Genomic DNA, 18754 nt, shown 5'->3' with positions numbered 1-18754 from the left:
CTGAGTATGGGCCTGTGGTAGATGACTCTGTCATCGTCAGTCTCCTACAGGATGGAGAGTCTGAGCATGGGCCTGTGGTAGATGACTCTGTCGTCGTCAGTCTCCAACAGGATGGAGAGTCTGAGCATGGGCCTGTGGTAGATGACTCTGTGTCATGGTGTGAGAACTGCTTCCTCCAACTGAATGTCTCCCAAACTAAAGATATGGCCATTGACTTTAGAAGGCTGCCACTGAACCTCACACCCACTGTGGTCATGGGACACGACATTGAGCTGGTCAGTACCTACAAGTACCTGGGAACAGTGCTGGACAACAAGTTGACGTTTGAGGAGAACACATACCATCTGAGAAAGATTAACTCTTTTAACGTCAGCAAGAGAATGATGACACTGTTTTATTGAATCCGTATTGATGTTCTCAAAGGTGGCCTGGTTTGGCAATCTTAATGTTTGCAACAGAAATAGGTTGTACAGGGTGGTTAAAGTGGGCAGCAATTTCATTGGGATGCAACAGGCACAGCTCAGTGGCGTTCAGAAAGCGAATGGTGAGGAGAACTAACAGTATCCTAGACTGTCCTGGTCACCCCCACCTTGACCATTTTGCGCTTCTCCCTTCAGACTTCCCAAATTCAATAGCAACATATACAATAACTATTTTATCCCACAGGCCATTAACTTTCTGAATCTGCACATGAAATGTCTCTCTATTGCTGCACTTTTGCACAATTATTACTCCTTTTTATCCATCTCATTGTTTCATGTTATGTTTATATCGGTTGTATGGTTGTCACTGTTTATATTTTTTATTTTTTATTGTTGAACCCCGACTGCACAACAAATTTCCCAATTGGGACAATAAAGATAACTTGATAAACTGAAAGTTTGACTATGAAACCTGTCTTTAAGTAGTACTGTCCCCTTGGCTTCTCCTGGGGGGTGTTTGGGAGGCTGGCCACTCGCTGCTGCAGGTCTGCCATGTACACAGCCACAAAGAAGAGGGAGCCTCCAATGACCAGGAAGAGGCCCGAGAACCAGCCAGAGAACATGGCCTCTCCAAACTCCCAGCATGAAACCACGTCGGGCAGGTTCTCGTCCCAGAACTCTACCACAGTCATGTAGGCCACCAGGGAGACAGGCCAGGGTGGTGAGCCCCGACACCCAGGACAGCACACCGCTGACAATGAGGAGGCCCCTCTTCAAACCCTGCTGCCTCCTGAGAGCCCAGCTCCACTCCCTTCAGGCCTGGGAAGGCCACCACCATGGTCAGGGCCCTAGTGCCCAGACAACAGCATGAGCACCGTGGAGACCAGCAAGTCCAAAGGCAGGGCCATGAGGGATTCAAAGGCTATATCCCAACCTCCTCTGTGAAGATGCAGGTGTGCCACAGGCCTGACTACTAGTTCTCTGCTTAGTTCAGGTCCGAGTTCAAGGTCTTCCACAGGGGGATGAAGGTGGTTACAAGAGTAGTGACCAGACGCCCGACTGTGACAAAGAGCGCAGTTCTCTGCCATGATTTTGGCGGTCAGGATCACCATCTTCTGTCAGTCGTCGTCGTTTACACTCCTCACACTCTCTCTGTCCCTCTCTTTGTATTGGCCAAAGAACAGCCAGTGAGCGACTGGGCACCCCGTCACCCTATCCCGTGGTAGCACTCGGACCGACTCAGCCAGCCCGCCTCATCCAGCATCTTAATAAAATACACCTGATAACCAGGAGATAATCCCAGGTCATGAGGCAATACAACAGACATACTGTTTTGTCGTATTGATACATATCATTGTAGGGAACAATGAGCACTGTTCTGAGATGAAACCAGATATTTTTGTCTGATACCTTGTTTGTTACCTAGTCGAATTTTGCGATGTGACCGTTTTATTGAACTTTATTGAACTTCCACAGATACTACCCCTCCTGTCTCAGCCTCCAGTATTTATGCTGCAGTAGTTTATGTGTCGGGGGGCTGGGGTCAGTTTGTTATATCTGGAGTACTTCTCCTGTCCTATTCGGTGTCCTGTGTGAATCTAAGTGTGCGTTCTCTAATTCTCTCCTTCTCTCTTTCTTTCTCTCTCTCGGAGGACCTGAGCCCTAGGACCATGCCCCAGGACTACCTGACATGATGACTCCTTGCTGTCCCCAGTCCACCTGGCCATGCTGCTGTTCCAGTTTCAACTGACCTGAGCCCTAGGACCATGCCCCAGGACTACCTGACATGATGACTCCTTGCTGTCCCCAGTCTACCTGGCCATGCTGCTGCTCCAGTTTCAACTTCCACCTGACTGTGCTGCTGCTCTAGTTTCAACTGTTCTGCCTTATTATTATTCGACCATGCCGGTCATTTATGAACATTGAACATCTTGACCATGTTCTGTTATAATCTCCACCCGGCACAGCCAGAAGAGGACTGGCCACCCCACATAGCCTGGTTCCTCTCTAGGTTTCTTCCTAGGTATTGGCCTTTCTAGGGAGTTTTTCCTAGCCACCGTGCTTCTCCACCTGCATTGCTTGCTGTTTGGGGTTTTAGGCTGGGTTTCTGTACAGCACTTTGAGATATCAGCTGATGTACGAAGGGCTATATAAATAAATTTGATTTGATATGTCCAGTGTGATCCTGGGGACGGATCACACTGGAAGGAAACATGAGCAAGTTGGGCATGGGGGTACAAACACAAAGAGGAAAGGCCAGAAACTCTCGCAAGGGTGTCCAGAGTGGCCCGATTCAATGGACTCCGAGTGGCTACTGCTGCCTCATGTATAACTCATTTCAAATGAAACCATGTGTTGATGTTACTGATATGAGTTTTGAGATTGGCTCTTTGAGTCAAGATTTTTTTTCATCTAGAGAAAATCAGTTGATTTGCCAAAATGTCTCCAGTGTCAAGACTATTAATAGCACCTCGTGCTCAATTCAATACTACTTAGGCTAAACAAGAGCCCAACACTTGGTGAGGTCCTCATTTAGGTTTTAGAGCTCTGGGTTTGTAGCTGGCAGGGAACATGAAATTCTATCTGGCCACTAAGCCCTCGACTCTTTCATTCATTGACTTTAGGGAAAGCGTTTTATTTTAAATGTTACATGAAATCAATTGGGAACAGGTGAAAGGGAGTCACATTCCACAGAAAATCAACGCAGCCTTAAAACGGATATTAAACTCCAATCAAAGTTTATCAGATGTTTTCAGATCTCAAGTGGCCTTTTGTCAAAATCAGTCCACATCCTAGGCCATGTTTTGTAGACCCAGCTATACGCAGATCCAAAAATCCAAAATGAATGGTAAGGTTAAGGTTTCAAAGCTACCGGTAATTTACCAGAATCTTCAGTAATTATCAGAAAGTCTATGGCAATCTATCATAATTTTGGTAATTTACACTTAACTTTTTAAAAATGTATTCATATTTAGTATTCATTTAATGTGTCCATGGATGTCGAGGTGGATGTCGATTAAGGCAGCCCCCCCACACCTTTCTGATTCAGTTGAAGGCATTCACTTGAAACAACTAACTAGGTATCCCCCTTTCCCAGTTTGATGCTAAAACATTAAACATATTGACAGTTTGTAAAAATAAAAAAAAAGATATTTCATGCTGAAACCCTCCTATGAAACACAAATGGTATTCTCCAAGTTGGTTTATATTGAGGATAATGTTTTATCATTTTATAATCATCTTATTCAATATATTTTACATGTGATATACCCTCCCTTCGCAACCTTAGGTAAGGTCGACTACCGGTATACAGAAATATCAAAATATAATTTAGTATGTCATACAGTTTTTGGGGGTGCAAGCTTATCTTCCACATATCATTGGAACCTGACACTACTGGAATACACAGGTAATTTGTTTAGACAAAGGTCAAGGGTTAACCTGCGCAGACTTGAAGGTCTCCTTCAGCATTGGTGTGCTCCATTGCCCTCAAGTGGTCCCCTGATTCAATATTTGTTGGATTTCAAAAAGTTAATATTTCAAGTTTCTAAACGCCAGCTTGCTGCAGCCCAACAGCTAAAGCATAGCGACGGTTAGAAGGCGCAATATGTCTGTGAGCGCACGGGCAGCGCCATTGAGGCCATCTCAATTTTGAAGTAGTCTATTTTCTTCTACTACCTCTATGAGTTGGTAAACAAACTGGAATGGTGCGTACTGCCACCTGGAGTGTGTTGTTTAAACAGGTATAAAGCCTGGGTTGGCAATTTACTGCCACCTGCAGTTATGGAACGTTTGCTCACGAGTCTAATTAATTGGATAATGACCTGGATAGAATCATGTGAACCTTAACCCATAAGAAGACCCATCCAGTTGACTACTTGAAAATGATGCGTCCTCAATGGCTCTGCCCATGCTAAAACAGGGTTTTGGGCACTTGGGTTCTGTATCTCCCTTTGGGCTAAAGGCAATGTTGGTTGCACACTACTGGCAGCTGGTGAGCAAGAGATACATTGTGCTAGAATCAAGTCAGTCTCTTCTCTACTATTATGTTTCGGGTCCGGGACGGGTAGACACAGTACACGGCAGGAGAAAAAGAGACCTAGTAGTTCAACTGTATAAATGTTTTTCTTCAAAAAGTGTTCTCTTTTAGATCGTTGCTTATTGGGTTTTTGGGAGCCTTCACAAAATAATAATCTCCCTCACAGCAATCAATTGAAACAAAGCTAACCTATTATGGGTGACAAGATGGGGTGTATGCTAAGTATACATAGACTAATTGATGAACTTCATATAGGTCATTTATTAAAGCTTTGAGTACACGCAACCAACGTGAACAAACATTTGACTTAGCAGCATGTCGTCATAACTAAAACAGAGTATTTGAGTGGGCTTATTTCTGCAAACTGTACAGCCGCTGCTGGATCAGAGACATAGGAATATAGGTCCTGTGTTTGCCAATGTTAAATATCCATTCAATTCCAATGTCAATGTCAAACTAAACATGGTTCTCCCAAGCTTAGATAAACACCACTCAAGTACTAGACATGCCATAGCTAATCTGAAACCATCTTGACCGCGAAGCAGAGGTTGGAAATACTTAGACATTCAATGAACACACTGAATTAGTTGCTAAGGGAAACCGAATCCCCTCGGAATAATGACCACGTACTGCAACTATGTCTTAAATACTTAGTCAAATGTATTTGGTAATAGTGCAACCATAAATAATTATTCTATGATAGATACATATATAGTATGTACCAGTGGAGGCTGCAAAGGGGAGGACGGCTCATAATAAATGGCTGGAACGTAGCGAATGGAATTGAATCAAAGACATGGAATCCATGTTTGATGAATTTGATACCACTCCAGTCATTACCACGAGCTCGTTCTCCCCAATTAAGGTGCCACCAACCTCCTGTGGTATGTACTCTTACTATGCAGGAGAATTCAACTTTCTTTTTTTACACCATTTCTGAAATTAGAAGATGAATATACGAGGAAATAAGTAGATGAAAAAGGGTACTTATAAACCATGCTAACTGAAATCAGGCTAACTGAACAAGGATGAACGGAAGGTTACTTCATGCTAGCGCAATCGTGAAGGTCAGCATTCTCAAGCCTGGCCCAGATGTACACATTCAGGTGATCATTTTCCAATAAGAGAGCTGATACAAGGTAACCCAGCATAGATACAAATGGACATTTAAGACAAGGATGAAGAAATGCTATGTAAGGCCCACAGTAACGTATAAGGCAGTGGCTGCTAGTGGAAGGAGAAATGGGGAGGGCAGGGGTTCCATCCTCCCCACTTCTCCTTCCGCCAGCCTCCACTGGTGTAAGGGAATGACTAAAGAGGGAGGGAGCAGACACGGAGGGCTTCGGTAGGCGGAAGTGAGCAGCCTGGTCCTAGATGTCGGAGCCCATCTCTGCACACTGCTTGTCTGATATGTGTGAGGCAAGAGACTCGATGATGTCCAGCAGCAGCAGCTGGCTGAGGGACCTCAGGTTGGGGAGCTTGGACACCTTCAGAAGGGGGAGGGGGAGAAGCAACAAATAAATAAAAAACTGTCACGATCAAACAAAGACTCAGGAAGAGCAAAGTTGTTGAGCAAAGCCAAAAGAGGGAGTGAAAAAAAATAGCGGATCAAAGTGCAAAACTGAAAACCCTGACAAGACAGACATTACCAAGACAACTGCGGGCCGCATGAAGTCGGCTAGAGGAAAACCCTGACAAGACAGACATTACCAAGACAACTGCGGGCCGCATGAAATCGGCTAGAGGAAAACCCTGACAAGTAAAACATTACCAAGACAACTGCGGGCCGCATCTGGCTCGAGGGTGGCAAGTTTGAGCCCCTGGCGTAGAAAAAGAGGTACGTAGCATTTTGCTTGGTTAGTTAAGACAAGAAGATATTCCCGAATGGCACTGTAAGGAGAGATGACAAGCGCGAAGGATAAGGTGCTTGGACTGCGTGCTTGGCTGTAAACTGTCTCTTCTCTAACCACTGTGTAGAGGAAGACTGGGGTAATCCATTTGGGCAACGGGGGGACTCCCCACAGAGTTTCCCCTCAGGTGCTTAGTTTAGCTGTGGAGTGGGAGGCAACACCCCCCCAGGGCTCCGGACACCAGTAGCCCACCCACCTTGATGAACTGGTGGACGATGATGTGCAGGCAGTGCTTCTTCATGTCCCAGGCCTGGGTCTTGTCCGCCGCCTCCAGGATCTGAAAAGAAGGACACGGAACTGAAGGGGGATGAATGCTGCACACACTAACAGGATACAGCTACAGGCTAGATTAGAACACGTGAGCGGGGATTAACGGTGGGGTGCAGTATACCTGGAGGACGTTCTCCACCGTCACATTCATCTCCAGGTTCTGCTTGCAGTAGGCCTGTAGCCGGTTGTTGGAGAAACCATAATAATATGGCGCTGCGAACAGGTAGCTGTTATCAAGAGTCAAGGCCGTCATTGCACACAAAGATCTGTATTGCCAAGTGATAGTGCTGCCACTTCTAATGACCCAATATGCATGTAGCATTATACAAAATGGCTCCCCCATAGTATTGGACACAATAACAAATGAATGTGGAAGATGCTAGCCACGTATGGGGCCGAGTGGGGAGGATACAGAGAGTCTTCGGGAGGCATGTTAACGTCGCCGTAGTAGATATAGCGGAGCATGGACTCAAAGGCCTGCTTGCTGGGTACCATCTCCCCGATGGAGATGTTCACCTGGCCGTCCTCGGGCATGAAGGAACGGAACATCGCCTCAAAGTAGCTGCCCAGAGAAAAAGAGACACATCAACACCATATACAAGCCTGCACACATACAGAACGGACACACAAGCAGTCAAAGTAACTCAACACGAGTAATCAACCCCAACTTCTGATCAAGAGGTTGTGGTAGTTCACGTGTGGGATTCAAATAGACCTGGGACGTGTTCAGTAGGGCACGAGACGTTACCGCAACAAAGTTTTGCAATGGGGGGGGATCAGTTAGGACATCCATGTCAAGACGTTTCTCCCCACTGATCACAGCCCTGTACAGTGATAGTACCTTGAGCGGGCGGCTAGTATAGCTTTATGGGCGGGCCGCGGGTGTCCGTCCAATAGCAGGACGATGTCACAGAAGTCCAGGCCGCCGCCCTCCAAGTAGGCCTTCATGTCCTGCACCAGGGAGGTGCCGATGTCCACGGGCTGATCCGAGTACACCCTGGGGGGAGGCTGCTGCTTCCGCCGGACTATCTCCACGATCAGAGGGGTGGACAGGTGCTCAAACTCCTTGGTCATGATAACCTGGTTAAAGTGAGTCTCCTTCACCACAAAGTTAAGACAGTGCTCCTATGGTGGGACAGAAGAACAGGTCGTGTGAGCGATAGATTGACAGAATCATTTTTTTTGTGCTAATGCTTGATTTTACAACCTGGAATTAGCAAAAACCCTCTTTTGGGTCGTCCTACCTTAAGCTGATCCAGCTGCAGCTTGTTGGCTTGTTCGCACACGCTCAGAACGTTCTGAAGGTCCACCGACGCCTCGATATACTGCACACACAGCTGCTCCAGCCGCGACAGCTTGAAGCTCAGCGCCAGCTTGTAGACATCCATGATTAGCAGAACGTCCTGGACGTGACCTGAGGGGAGTCCAGGAAAACATTGACATTTTAGTCATTTGCACAGGATCTTAAAAATCGGCACTATCCAAGACAGACAAGTACAATGTATGCGCTCTTTTGAAGAGGTTTCATATGCAGTATGTGTGGGGGTAAATATTTCCCTAATCCCAAATCGAACCCCTAGCTCTTAACCCCTGTGCACTCCTGTTGACCTGAGAGGAGTGGCTGGGTTCAAGCAATATGGTAATTTATCCACCTTGCCTTCTGATAGGGGTGCCCTGGGGGCTGGGAGCTAAGGGTTGATTTGGTTATGAATAGGTATGAGGAAGCGGTGGGTGAACTCTGACCTCTGCGCGGGTACTGGATCTTGTCTGTGTACAGGAACTGCATCAACACCTCGAAGGGCTGGGCCTCGGCCTCTCTGATGTGCACCTCCAACATGGGCTGGTTCCCCGAAGCCCTGGTGCCCCCTGGGATATCCCTGGGACCTCCGGCCCCCGCCCCCTCCTCACCCCCCTCCTCACTGTTCTCCTGTTGTTTAATCCTCTGCACACAGATATTGGACACTTACTAACAGTCACTACTTCATGGGCCAGTTTCCCAGACATATTATTAAGCCTACTCCTGGACAACAAAAAAGTCATTTCAGAAAGGGCTTTTTAGTCCAGAGCTAGGCTCAATCTGAGTCACGGAAATCAGCCCCATGTGGGTTCCATTCAAATAATTAGGAAATGGTCATTCCATTGAGTCAGTGGGTTAAGGGCATGGTACTGGCAAAACCAGCAATGTGGGTTGATTCCTGCATGGACCATATTATACTGAATAATGTTGACAGTTCTGTAAGTGTGTCTCTGCTCCACCACGTCATTTATACATGGGAGACTGACGACTAAAGCGTGACGAAGGTGAGAAGAGGACCCAAGCTCTCTCCACTTACCTGTCTCTGTCTATCCCGGGCCTGCAGGATCTTCTTTCTCAGCCACTGGCATCTTGCAGTCACGATGGCAATATGACCAAGGACTCTCTCCTCCCTCTGCAGTCGGAGAAAGAACAGGGAGTGAGAAAGAACAGGGAGTGAGAAAGAGAGCGGAGGTCAAAATAAAGAGGAAGGGAAGCAAAAAGCTGGACAATCCCTTAATTATTAAAAGGCAGCTGATCCACTTTTGTCCTCTACGAGGCAGGGTCGTGCTCATTAGGGCATGCAACAGGAAACGTTTTAAAACGTTTAGCAAAGAAGACGAAAATTAGCGTTTCTTATAAGTCCCTTAAGTCCCTGTTCCAGTCCGTTTAAAAAAAAAAGATTTTGTATTTTTTTTTTGTATTTGGTGCCTATTTAAAAAAAAATCTCAGCTCATTCTCCCAGCAGCACGTCGATTAGCTGTGAGGACCCACCTCTCCCAGGATGAACTCCACATCGCAAAACTGACGGTTCTCAAACAGCTTGCCATAGTCCTCGTGGAGCGTGCACTTTGGGTAGCAAGAAAACTGATGGAAAAGAATAACAAAAGTTCATAAGGGTTAATATGGGTAGTGAGCGACTAAATGGTCCTATTTAACCCATTTTCATTTTCTTCAATCAATACGTTGATTGTTCCCACCATGCAGAGCAACACAGTGACACGTAGGGTAGCTGATTGTGTGTTTTGACCTTAAAAATGCTTTTCAACTCCCACAGACACCCACCTGGAATCTGTACATCTCCCCGCTGCGCACATTATTGTCCACCGTTCCCCCAAAGATGTACATGGCATCCTGGATCACAGCGGCCGCGTGGAAAAGTCTTCCACTGGGCATCTAGAGGGAGAGAGAGGATGGGAGAGAAAGAGGGAGTGATTAGGGCAACATGGACAAACGAGACCCCCACTGGTTTAGCAGAAGATCCCTTCAAAATGACTAGAAAGAGAGGAAAGCGGATGAGGTCAGTTCGTGATACAAGAGGCAAGAGATGCAATGGCTTTTTCCTCCTCAGCCATGTTTTAGAAATCCCCTAGGTCGTGTTCATTAGGCAACAAACAGAAGACAACTAAATGAAACAAGGAGGGACTACCTGACCTGAACATTTTTTTCTTCTCCTGTGCACAACGTTTTAAAGCATTTTTGTGACTATGTGCCCTAATGAATATGACCCAGCAGTTAGTGGCTCGTACCGCATAGACACAGGTCTATAGGCAAACGAAGATCCAAGGTGGACAATCAATTAGTCTATGGGGTCTTTGGCCATATCTTATTATTTTGATCCCCAATTATGCGCATGACTAACCAGTGGCTTGTTGAGCTATTCCATTCTGACTAAATACACAATAATGTTATTAAAGCTGCACTCTGTAGCTTATTTTCGATTTCCTCTGGAGATTGTTTGTTTCTGTAGTACTCAGAAGGGAGGGTATGTGCGAGGAGGAGAAGAACCACCCAGATTGGCTTAAATCAAACAGCGGTTGTTTTTTTTGTGTTTGTTTTGAGCTGTAACTGTATGGAGAAGAAAAGCTACGGCGGGGGGGCAGCTTACCAGACGAGAGAGAGAGAGCAAACAGAGAGAGACATTTTTCTATTTGATTAAAGATATATATTTTTTTACCAGGATTGACCCTTGAGATGAGGTCATCTCGTTTCCAAGGGGATCCTGGAAAAGGTAGAGAGCAGTGGGACTTCAAAACATATACGTGTAAATCAAATGGCACAAATGTAATGGATCGCATGCAAAAATATGCACATATCTTAGTGGGAAAACTCCACCCAAAAACTCTCTTTTGGTATTTGTTTTATTTGTGCATTGTTGATATAGTACCAAAACGTTTTGTATGTCAGCAATCAAGTTTTCAAGACATATAACTTTTAATATAGAGAAATACAGCCAGTATGATGCATTTTGCACAATATGATGCTGTGTTTTGCATCATACAGGCTGTATTTCTCTATTTTGATAGTTATATACATCTTGAAAACTTGATTGCTGATGTACAAAACATTTTGTTCACTAATATCAACAATTAATTAATGAAACAAATACCAAAAGATGGTGTTGGGGGTGGAATTTAACTTTAAGGTGCTGGATGAAAATAAGAAGCTGTCTGCAACTCTGATACACTCCCACCGTGATTTATTGGGACGCACACAAAATTGTATGTTAGGTGTCTCAATAAATCACTGTGGGAGCTTATTAAAGTCACCGTCTTTTTTCATGCTTGCTACGCAACTCATCTCTCTAATGTTCTGTAGTATTGGCAGCCCGATCAACACAGACACATGGGTACCTCTGACATCAAATTAGGGCTACGCCCCAAAAAATGACAATGCAAACATGCAACGTTTTCACTTCTTTTCGGGTATAGAGAATATATTTATAACCCAAAAGCCCTTCCACCCTAGGCACTTCTGGGGATCTGAGATTATTTGATAGGTTGAAGCAATATGGGGAAAATTCCACCTAGCCCCTATCAGAGGGCAAAGTGGAACTAATCCAAAATTGCTTACACCAATCACATTCTCTACAACTGCACAGGGGTAGAGGCTAGGAGTGGATTTGGGAATGGGTTTAAGACTAATCAGTACTAATAACTAGGGGCCCTACTCGGTGACCAGTTGGACACCTGCCCTCGCACATACCTCGCTGTCCAGGCTGGGCTGGATCACCTCCCAGGTCTGGGAGTCCACGTCGTAGGAGTGCAGCTCGTTGGGCAGCGTGTTGTCGGCCGCGCCTCCAAACACGTACAGGTGACGGTCGAAGGCCACCATGGTGTGGCCATAGCGCCTCTGGGGGGGCGGGGGGGAGCCCCGCAGCAGGTGTTCAGTCGGGATGCGCGTCCACCTGGGCGTGACGGGAGGATAGACAAGACAGAATCTCGGTCATCTGACCTTCGGACATCAGCAGCACAAGCACTCCCTTCGTAGTGTCATTAAATGCCTCTCTTTTGTGTCTACTCGTTCAGAATGGCTTTATTAACATTCAGTCTGATCTGGCTTACTCACATGTGGCCCTTGAACTCAAACTGGAAGAGGTTGTTGGTGATCTTGGCTCCACTCTGGCCGGAGAACACAAACATCTTGTCCCTGCACACGGCTACAGGGAAGTTGCAGCAGGAGGGAGGGATCTCACCGCTCTGTTCAATCTGAGACACCACAAAAACAGAAATTACATCAGCATTTGCTTTCCTATGCATATTTTTTTTTGCCATGTACAGTGCCTTCGGAACATAATCAGACCCCTTGACTTTTCACACATTTTGTAACGTTACAGCCTTATTCTAAAATGGATTATATATATATATTTTAAAATCCTCACACACACAATATCCCATAAAGACAAAGCGAAAACAAGTTTAGAAATTTTTGCAATTAAAAATAAAAAACAGAAATACCTCATTTACATAAGTATTCAGACCCTTTGCAGACCCTTTGCAAACATGCACACAGCAAAGACAACGCAGGAGTAGTTTCAGGACAAGTCTCTGGATGTCCTTGAGTGGCCCAGCCAGAGTCTGGAAATGAACCCGATCTAACAGAAATACCTCATTTACATAAGTATTCAGACCCTTTGCTATGAGACTTGACATTGAGCTCAGGTGCATCCTGTTTCCATTGATCATCCTTGATGTTTCTACAACATGATTGCAGTCTACCTGTGGTAAATTAAATTGGACATGATTTGGAAAGGCACATACCTGTCTATTTAAAGGTCCCACAGTTGACAGTGCATGACAGAGCAAAAACCAAGCCATGAGGTCGAAGAAATTGTCCGTAGAGCTCAGAGACAGGACTGTGTCGAGGCACAGATCTGGGGAAGGGTACCAAACATTTTCTGCAGCATTGAAGATCCCCAAGAACACAATGGCCACCATCATTCTTAAATAGAAGAATTATAGAACCACCAAGACTCTTCCTGGAGCTGGCAAACCGGCAAAAAAGAGGAATCGGGGGAAAAGGGCCTTGGTCAGTGAGGTGACCAAGAACCTGAAGGTCACTCTGACAGAGCTCCAGAGTTCCTCTATGGAGATTTGAGAACCTTCCAGAAGGACAACCATCTCTGCAACACTTCACCAAAACACGCCTTTATGGTAGAGTGGCCAAACGGAAGCCTCTCCTCAGTAAAGAGGCACATGACAGCACACTTGGAGTTTGCCAAAAGGCACCTAAAGACTCTCAGACCATGAGAAACAAGATTATATGGTCTGATGAAACCCAGATTGAACTCTCTGGTCTGAATGCCAAGCATCACATCTGGAGGAAACCTGGCACCATCCCTACGGTGAAGCATGTTGGTGGCAGCATCATGCTATGGGGATGTTTTTCAGGGGAAGGGACTGGGACACTGGTCAGGCTCGAGGGTGAGATGAACGGAGCAAAGTACAGAGAGATCCTTGATGAAAATCTGCTCCAGAGCGCTCAGGACCTCAGACTGGGGCGACGGTTCACCTTCCAACAGGACAACGACCCTAAGCACACAGCCAAGACAACGCAGGAGTAGTTTCAGGACAAGTCTCTGGATGTCCTTGAGTGGCCCAGCCAGAGTCTGGAAATGAACCCGATCTAACATCTCTGGAGAGACCTGAAAATAGCTGTGCAGCAACACTCCCCATCCAGCCTGACAGAGCTTGAGGATCTGCAGAGTAGAATGGGAGAAACTCCCCCAAATACAGGTGTCCCAAGAAGAGTATGCTGTAATCGCTGCCAAAGGTGCTTCAACAAAGTACTGATAAAGGGTCTGAATACTAATATAAATGTGATCATTTATAATATAAATGTGATCATTAATAAATAAAAATAAACTATCAAATTTCTAAAAACCGGTTTTTGCTTTGTCATTATGTGTGTGTAGATTGAGGGAAAAAATGTTTTAACACATTTTAGATTAAGGCTGTAAACGTAACAAAATGTGGAAAAAGTCAAGGGGTCTGAATACTTTCCAAAGGCACTGTATGTATATGCATTATGTGTGGTTGGTTGCATGTCTATAAACTTGAGTGTGCTTGAAGATTCTCCTGTGTATGTCCCTTCGTTAAGAGAAGGTTCTGCATAATGACCTCCTCCCAACAGGCATGCTCTCGGTCCTGAAGACTGATGGTCCACATGTCATTTAACCTGCAGGTAGGGCAAACCATCAAATCAGTTATCTTTTTATGTAAACATCAGGACATTGTCAATAAATATGACACAATTGTCAAACAAACCTACCTGGCATTTCCATCGTAGCCAGCAAATATCCATAGCTTATCACTGTACACTGTGGCACCATGTGCTGACCTGGCCACAGGCAAACTGAAATATAAACAAAGACATGATTATACCACTGCTTGAAGCAATATGACAGACTAAGAGGTGATATCTTTTGGTAAGCACATGTATATATTTTACTTCCCTATATCACAAATTACCTGCCCTCCACTTTCCACTCCGTCCACTGTCCTGTTGCAAACTTGTACTCAAATAGGTCATTTTTGTTTTTAAGATTGGAGTTTGAGTAGATATCGCCAGTGTAGCCCCCTGAAAAGTTAAAATACAAGATTAAAGCTATTACGGACCACACGTGAAGTTAGATGAACATAAACTAGCAGGCATTGAAGAAAAACTCACCAAACACAAACATGCTGCTGCCATACACCACGGCAGAATGGTGATACCTGGGTGCAGGTGGCGTGCCGGTGGTGAAGGCTCTGGAACACATTCAGTTTGTCAGCCTTCAGTTCAAGTATGATGGATCTTATAGAACAGTGTTGTCAGTGTCATGTACAGTGCCATCAGAAAGTATTCATACCCCTTGACTTATTCCACATTTGTTGTGTTACAGCCTGAATTCAAAATGGATTAAATACCACCCCCATCTACACACAATACCCTACAACGACAAAGTCGTTTGCAAATGTTGTGAAAATGAAATACAGAAATGTAATTTACCTAAGTATTCACATCCCTGAGTCAATACTTTGTAGCAGCACCATTGGCAGTGGTGAGAGACTGGGCAAGTCTCTAAGGGTGCGTTGCACCAACATGGATTAACACTTAAACTGGGTTAAATCAAGATTCATCTATTAATCTTGTTGCACCAAATTTTAAACCTAGTTTTAAATTAAATCATTCTTCTAATATAAGTTTAGTTTTCATTTTAAACCTAGATTAAATGTAAGCCTGTTGCTCAAAGAATTTGTGTAAAAATATATATTTAGATTGGAGATGAATTCTAAACTACCACTTGATGGTGGTTTAACTGATAGAATGGCAGCATATCTACTGTGGAGAGACCAAAACAAGAGAGAATAATTAGAGACAGGTTGAATCCTGTTGAGTACACCTGGATTGTGCAACATTTGCCCATTATTCTTTTCTAAATTCTTCAAACTCTGTCCAATTGGTTGTTGATCATTGCTATACAACCATTATCACATCTTGCCATAGATTTTCAACTAGATTTAAGTCAAAACTGTTACTCAGCCACCCAGGATTGCCCCAAACATAAGACTTTGTATTCAGGACAAAAAGTGAATTGCTTTGCCACATTCTTTGCAGTATTACTTTAGTGCCTTGTTCCAAACAGAACACATGTTTTGAAATATTTGTATTCTGTACAGACTTTCTTCTTTTCACTCTGTCAATTAGGTTACTATTGTGGAGTAGCTACATGGTTGTTGATCAATCCTCAGTTTTCTCCTATCACAGCCATTAAACTCTGTAACTGTTTTAAAGTCATCATTGGCCTCATGGTGAAATCCCTGAGCGGTTTCCTTCCCTTGAGTTAAGAAAGACGCATGTTTATTTGTAGTGACTGGGTGTATTGATGCACCATCCGAAGTGTAATTAATAACTTCACCATGCTCAAATGAATATATATATTTTTTCCCATAGGTGCACTTTGCGAGGCATTTGAAAAGCTCATTGTGGTTGAATCTGTGTTTGAAATTCACAGCTCGACCGAGGGACCTTAAAAATAATTGTATGTGTAAAGTACAGAGATGAGATAGTCATTCAAAAATTATGTTAAACACTATTATTGCACAAGAGTGAGTCCATGCAACTTGTCAAATCAAATGTTATTGGCCACATACCTGTGCTTAGCAGATGTTATTGCAGGTGTAGCGAAATGCTTGTAAAAATGTCCTGGCTGTATGTAGTAACACAAAACATTCTCTGGGCTAATAATGTGAGAAATAAAACGGAGACAAAAATAATACTGCAAAGTTTCCTAAGAGCTGGAAGAAAGGCAGCCCTCTCTGTTGGCACCATCCCCCTATGTGACTTGTTAAGCAAATGTTATCTCCCGAACTTATTTAGGCTTGCCATAACGAAGGGGTTGAATACTTATTGACTCAAGACATTTAAGCTTTTCATTTTTAATTAATTTGAGAAAACAAATCTAAAAACATAAAACCACTTTGACATTATATAAATATAAAATAATAATAAGGTGGCATTTAGCAAACGCTTTTATCCAAAACGACATACAGTCGTGCGCGCATACATTGTGTGCAGGCCATTGACAAAAAAAAATCTAAATTCAAACCATTTTCAATTTAGCACAACAAAATGTGGAGAGGTGTGAATACTTTCAGAAGGCGCGGTATATTTAAAGGAATTTGTGAAGGTGATTCTTACCGGCACCATGAGCAGTCCTTCACATCGAAGCGCAACAAGTCATTCAGCATGTTTTTCCTGTCAGAAGTCAATAGGGGCTTAGTTAGATCACTGAGGATTTCCACACGACCTCGACATTGCAATGCAACCACATGAATATGTGACTCAAACATGTCTTACCCATTATCTCCCCCGAATACATATATGGCATCCCTGTATGCCACAACGGTGTGCTTGCTGCGTCTGCAGAATTGAAAATATGTTTTACATATGCAACTGTCACAATGGTCACACCAGCAATCACAAGGAATAGCCTAACAACATTGTCGTCAGCACCGCAGCACTAGCTACAAAGAAATGTATAATGACATTAGTTGTCAACTCACCTGGCACCGACAAACTCATCACACGGTGGGAGCCTTCTCCAGCGATGGACAGTCTCGAATGGGCCGAAATTAAGTGTCAAATATTCCACACTGTCCGAACAGCTATGGTCGAAATCAACACTTGGTGCAACTTTGGTGGATTTACAAGACATGGTTACATGACCATCACATCCAACCAATCTCTTCTTAGCTGTCCATAGCAAGACCGTGCCCTCTAGGTCAAAAGCCACCCACCCTGGGATTATGCTGATACAGTTACTAGATGAATTTGCAGATACACTGTTTGTCATTCAGTTAGCTAAGCTTTCCTTTCATCTTAAAATCGTCCTTTTTACTGGCGAAAGGGCAACCAAGAATAGGCGATGTGACTTAGCTAACGTTACCCGAACCGGCTAGCTAGCTAAGCTAGCTAGTTAGTTAACGGCCACTAAATAGCCAGCTAGTTACAAATAAATACATCGGGATGATAAATCTTTAATATGTTCCCCTCTATCTAAAAAAGAATACTCCAACAATGTATATACCATTAATATCTATGTTACCAAAAAGTGGCATTTACAAGCTACAACAATCGTAATGTTTTTCTTGCTGCAAAACAAAAAATGTCACAAATCGCCCACGCCCCTGAAATTGTTGCTGGAAGTTGTAGTTTATACAATAGGTTTCTTATAGTTCTCAATACATCTTGAAATGTATTAGAACATCATTTCCCATGAACAACAAAGAGTCTCATCCATTGGCTCTCAATGGGGAATATTTAGCCAATCACAGTAAGAAAGTGAGTTGCTCGCTTTTCTCTTCGATTTATCGCCAGAAAATGAAACGTTTTTTTTCCAAGTACTGTACTGTACATACAGTATGTTCCTCTGGTCTATCCCTTCAGAAAGTATTCCTACCCCTTGACTTATTCCACATTTTGTTGTGTTACAACCTGAATTAAAAAATGATTAAATATATGTTTTTCTCACCCATCTACACACAATACCTCCTAAAGACAAAAACATGTTGTTTTTTAAAACATTTTTGCAAATGTATTTAAAAGGAACAAAAATAAATCTAATTTATATAAGTATTCCCCCCCCCCCCCCCCCCCCCTGAGTCAATACATGTTAGTATCACCTATGGCAGTGATTACAGCTGTGAGTCTTTCTGGATAAGTCTTTAAGAGCTTTGCACACCGGGATTGTACAATATTTGCACCTTTTTCTTTTTCAAGCTCTGTCAAATTGGTTGTTGACCATTGCTAAACAGCCATTTTCATGTCTTTCCATAGATTTTCAAGCCTAACTAATTTAAAACTGTAACCAGGCTACTCAGGAACATTCAATGTCTTCTTAGTAAGCAACTACCGTGTATATTTGGCCTTGTGTTTTAGGTTATTGTCCTGCTGAAAGGTGAATCTGTCTCCCAGTGTCTGATGGAAAGCAGACTGAACCAGGTTCTCCTCTAGGATTTTGCATGTGCCTATCTTTATTCCATATCTTTTTATCCTCTAAAACTCTCTCGTCATTAACGATTGCAAGCACACCCATAACATGATGCAGCCGCCACCATGCTCGAAAATTCAAAGAGTGGTACTCAATGATGTGTTGTGTTGGATTTGCCCCAAACATAACGATTTGTATTCATGACATAAAGTACATTTCTTTAGCCTTATGGTGAAATCCATGAGAGGTATTCTTCCTCTCTGACAACCGATTTAGGAAGGACGCCTGTATCTGTGTATTGACTGGGTGTATTGATACACCATCCATATTGTAATGAATAACTTC

At 43.8% G+C, this 18754-nt stretch overlaps 2 protein-coding genes across 3 annotated transcripts; both read right to left on the bottom strand.

Moving 5' to 3' along the window:
* Positions 1 to 802: 802 nt before the first annotated feature.
* On the bottom strand, positions 803 to 1740 carry LOC109894865 (putative claudin-24). The gene is given in 6 exon segments (XM_074933821.1): positions 803 to 1133; positions 1135 to 1211; positions 1213 to 1279; positions 1281 to 1347; positions 1350 to 1506; positions 1508 to 1740. Coding segments are annotated over 6 exon segments (726 nt in total). The 5' UTR covers positions 1535 to 1740.
* A 2962-nt stretch (positions 1741 to 4702) lies between these two features.
* lztr1 (leucine zipper like post translational regulator 1) lies at positions 4703 to 17612 on the bottom strand. Of its 2 annotated transcripts, XR_004210825.1 has the most exons (21): positions 16983 to 17612; positions 16777 to 16839; positions 16618 to 16674; positions 14605 to 14684; positions 14406 to 14514; positions 14206 to 14289; positions 14055 to 14112; positions 12004 to 12143; positions 11641 to 11842; positions 10613 to 10657; positions 9721 to 9831; positions 9430 to 9522; positions 8975 to 9070; positions 8385 to 8583; positions 7886 to 8055; positions 7483 to 7766; positions 7054 to 7203; positions 6763 to 6868; positions 6568 to 6648; positions 5772 to 5948; positions 4703 to 5706 (listed from the first exon to the last, which is right to left on the bottom strand). XR_004210825.1 is itself a non-coding variant. In XM_020489531.1 (20 exons), the coding sequence occupies exons 1-20, from the start codon at positions 17270 to 17272 to the stop codon at positions 5832 to 5834; spliced, it is 2535 nt and encodes an 844-aa protein (XP_020345120.1). In that variant the 5' UTR covers positions 17273 to 17612; the 3' UTR covers positions 4703 to 5831. The 2 variants fall into 2 exon arrangements, 1 of the variants encoding a protein (XP_020345120.1); XM_020489531.1 differs by having other exon boundaries at positions 4703 to 5948.
* Positions 17613 to 18754: the final 1142 nt, after the last annotated feature.

The sequence above is a fragment of the Oncorhynchus kisutch genome, linkage group LG8 (assembly GCF_002021735.2).
Source record: "Oncorhynchus kisutch isolate 150728-3 linkage group LG8, Okis_V2, whole genome shotgun sequence".
Lineage (NCBI taxonomy): Eukaryota > Metazoa > Chordata > Actinopteri > Salmoniformes > Salmonidae > Oncorhynchus > Oncorhynchus kisutch.
Note: the sequence above shows the minus strand (reverse complement) of the source record. Positions and strands in the feature narration are given on the sequence as shown.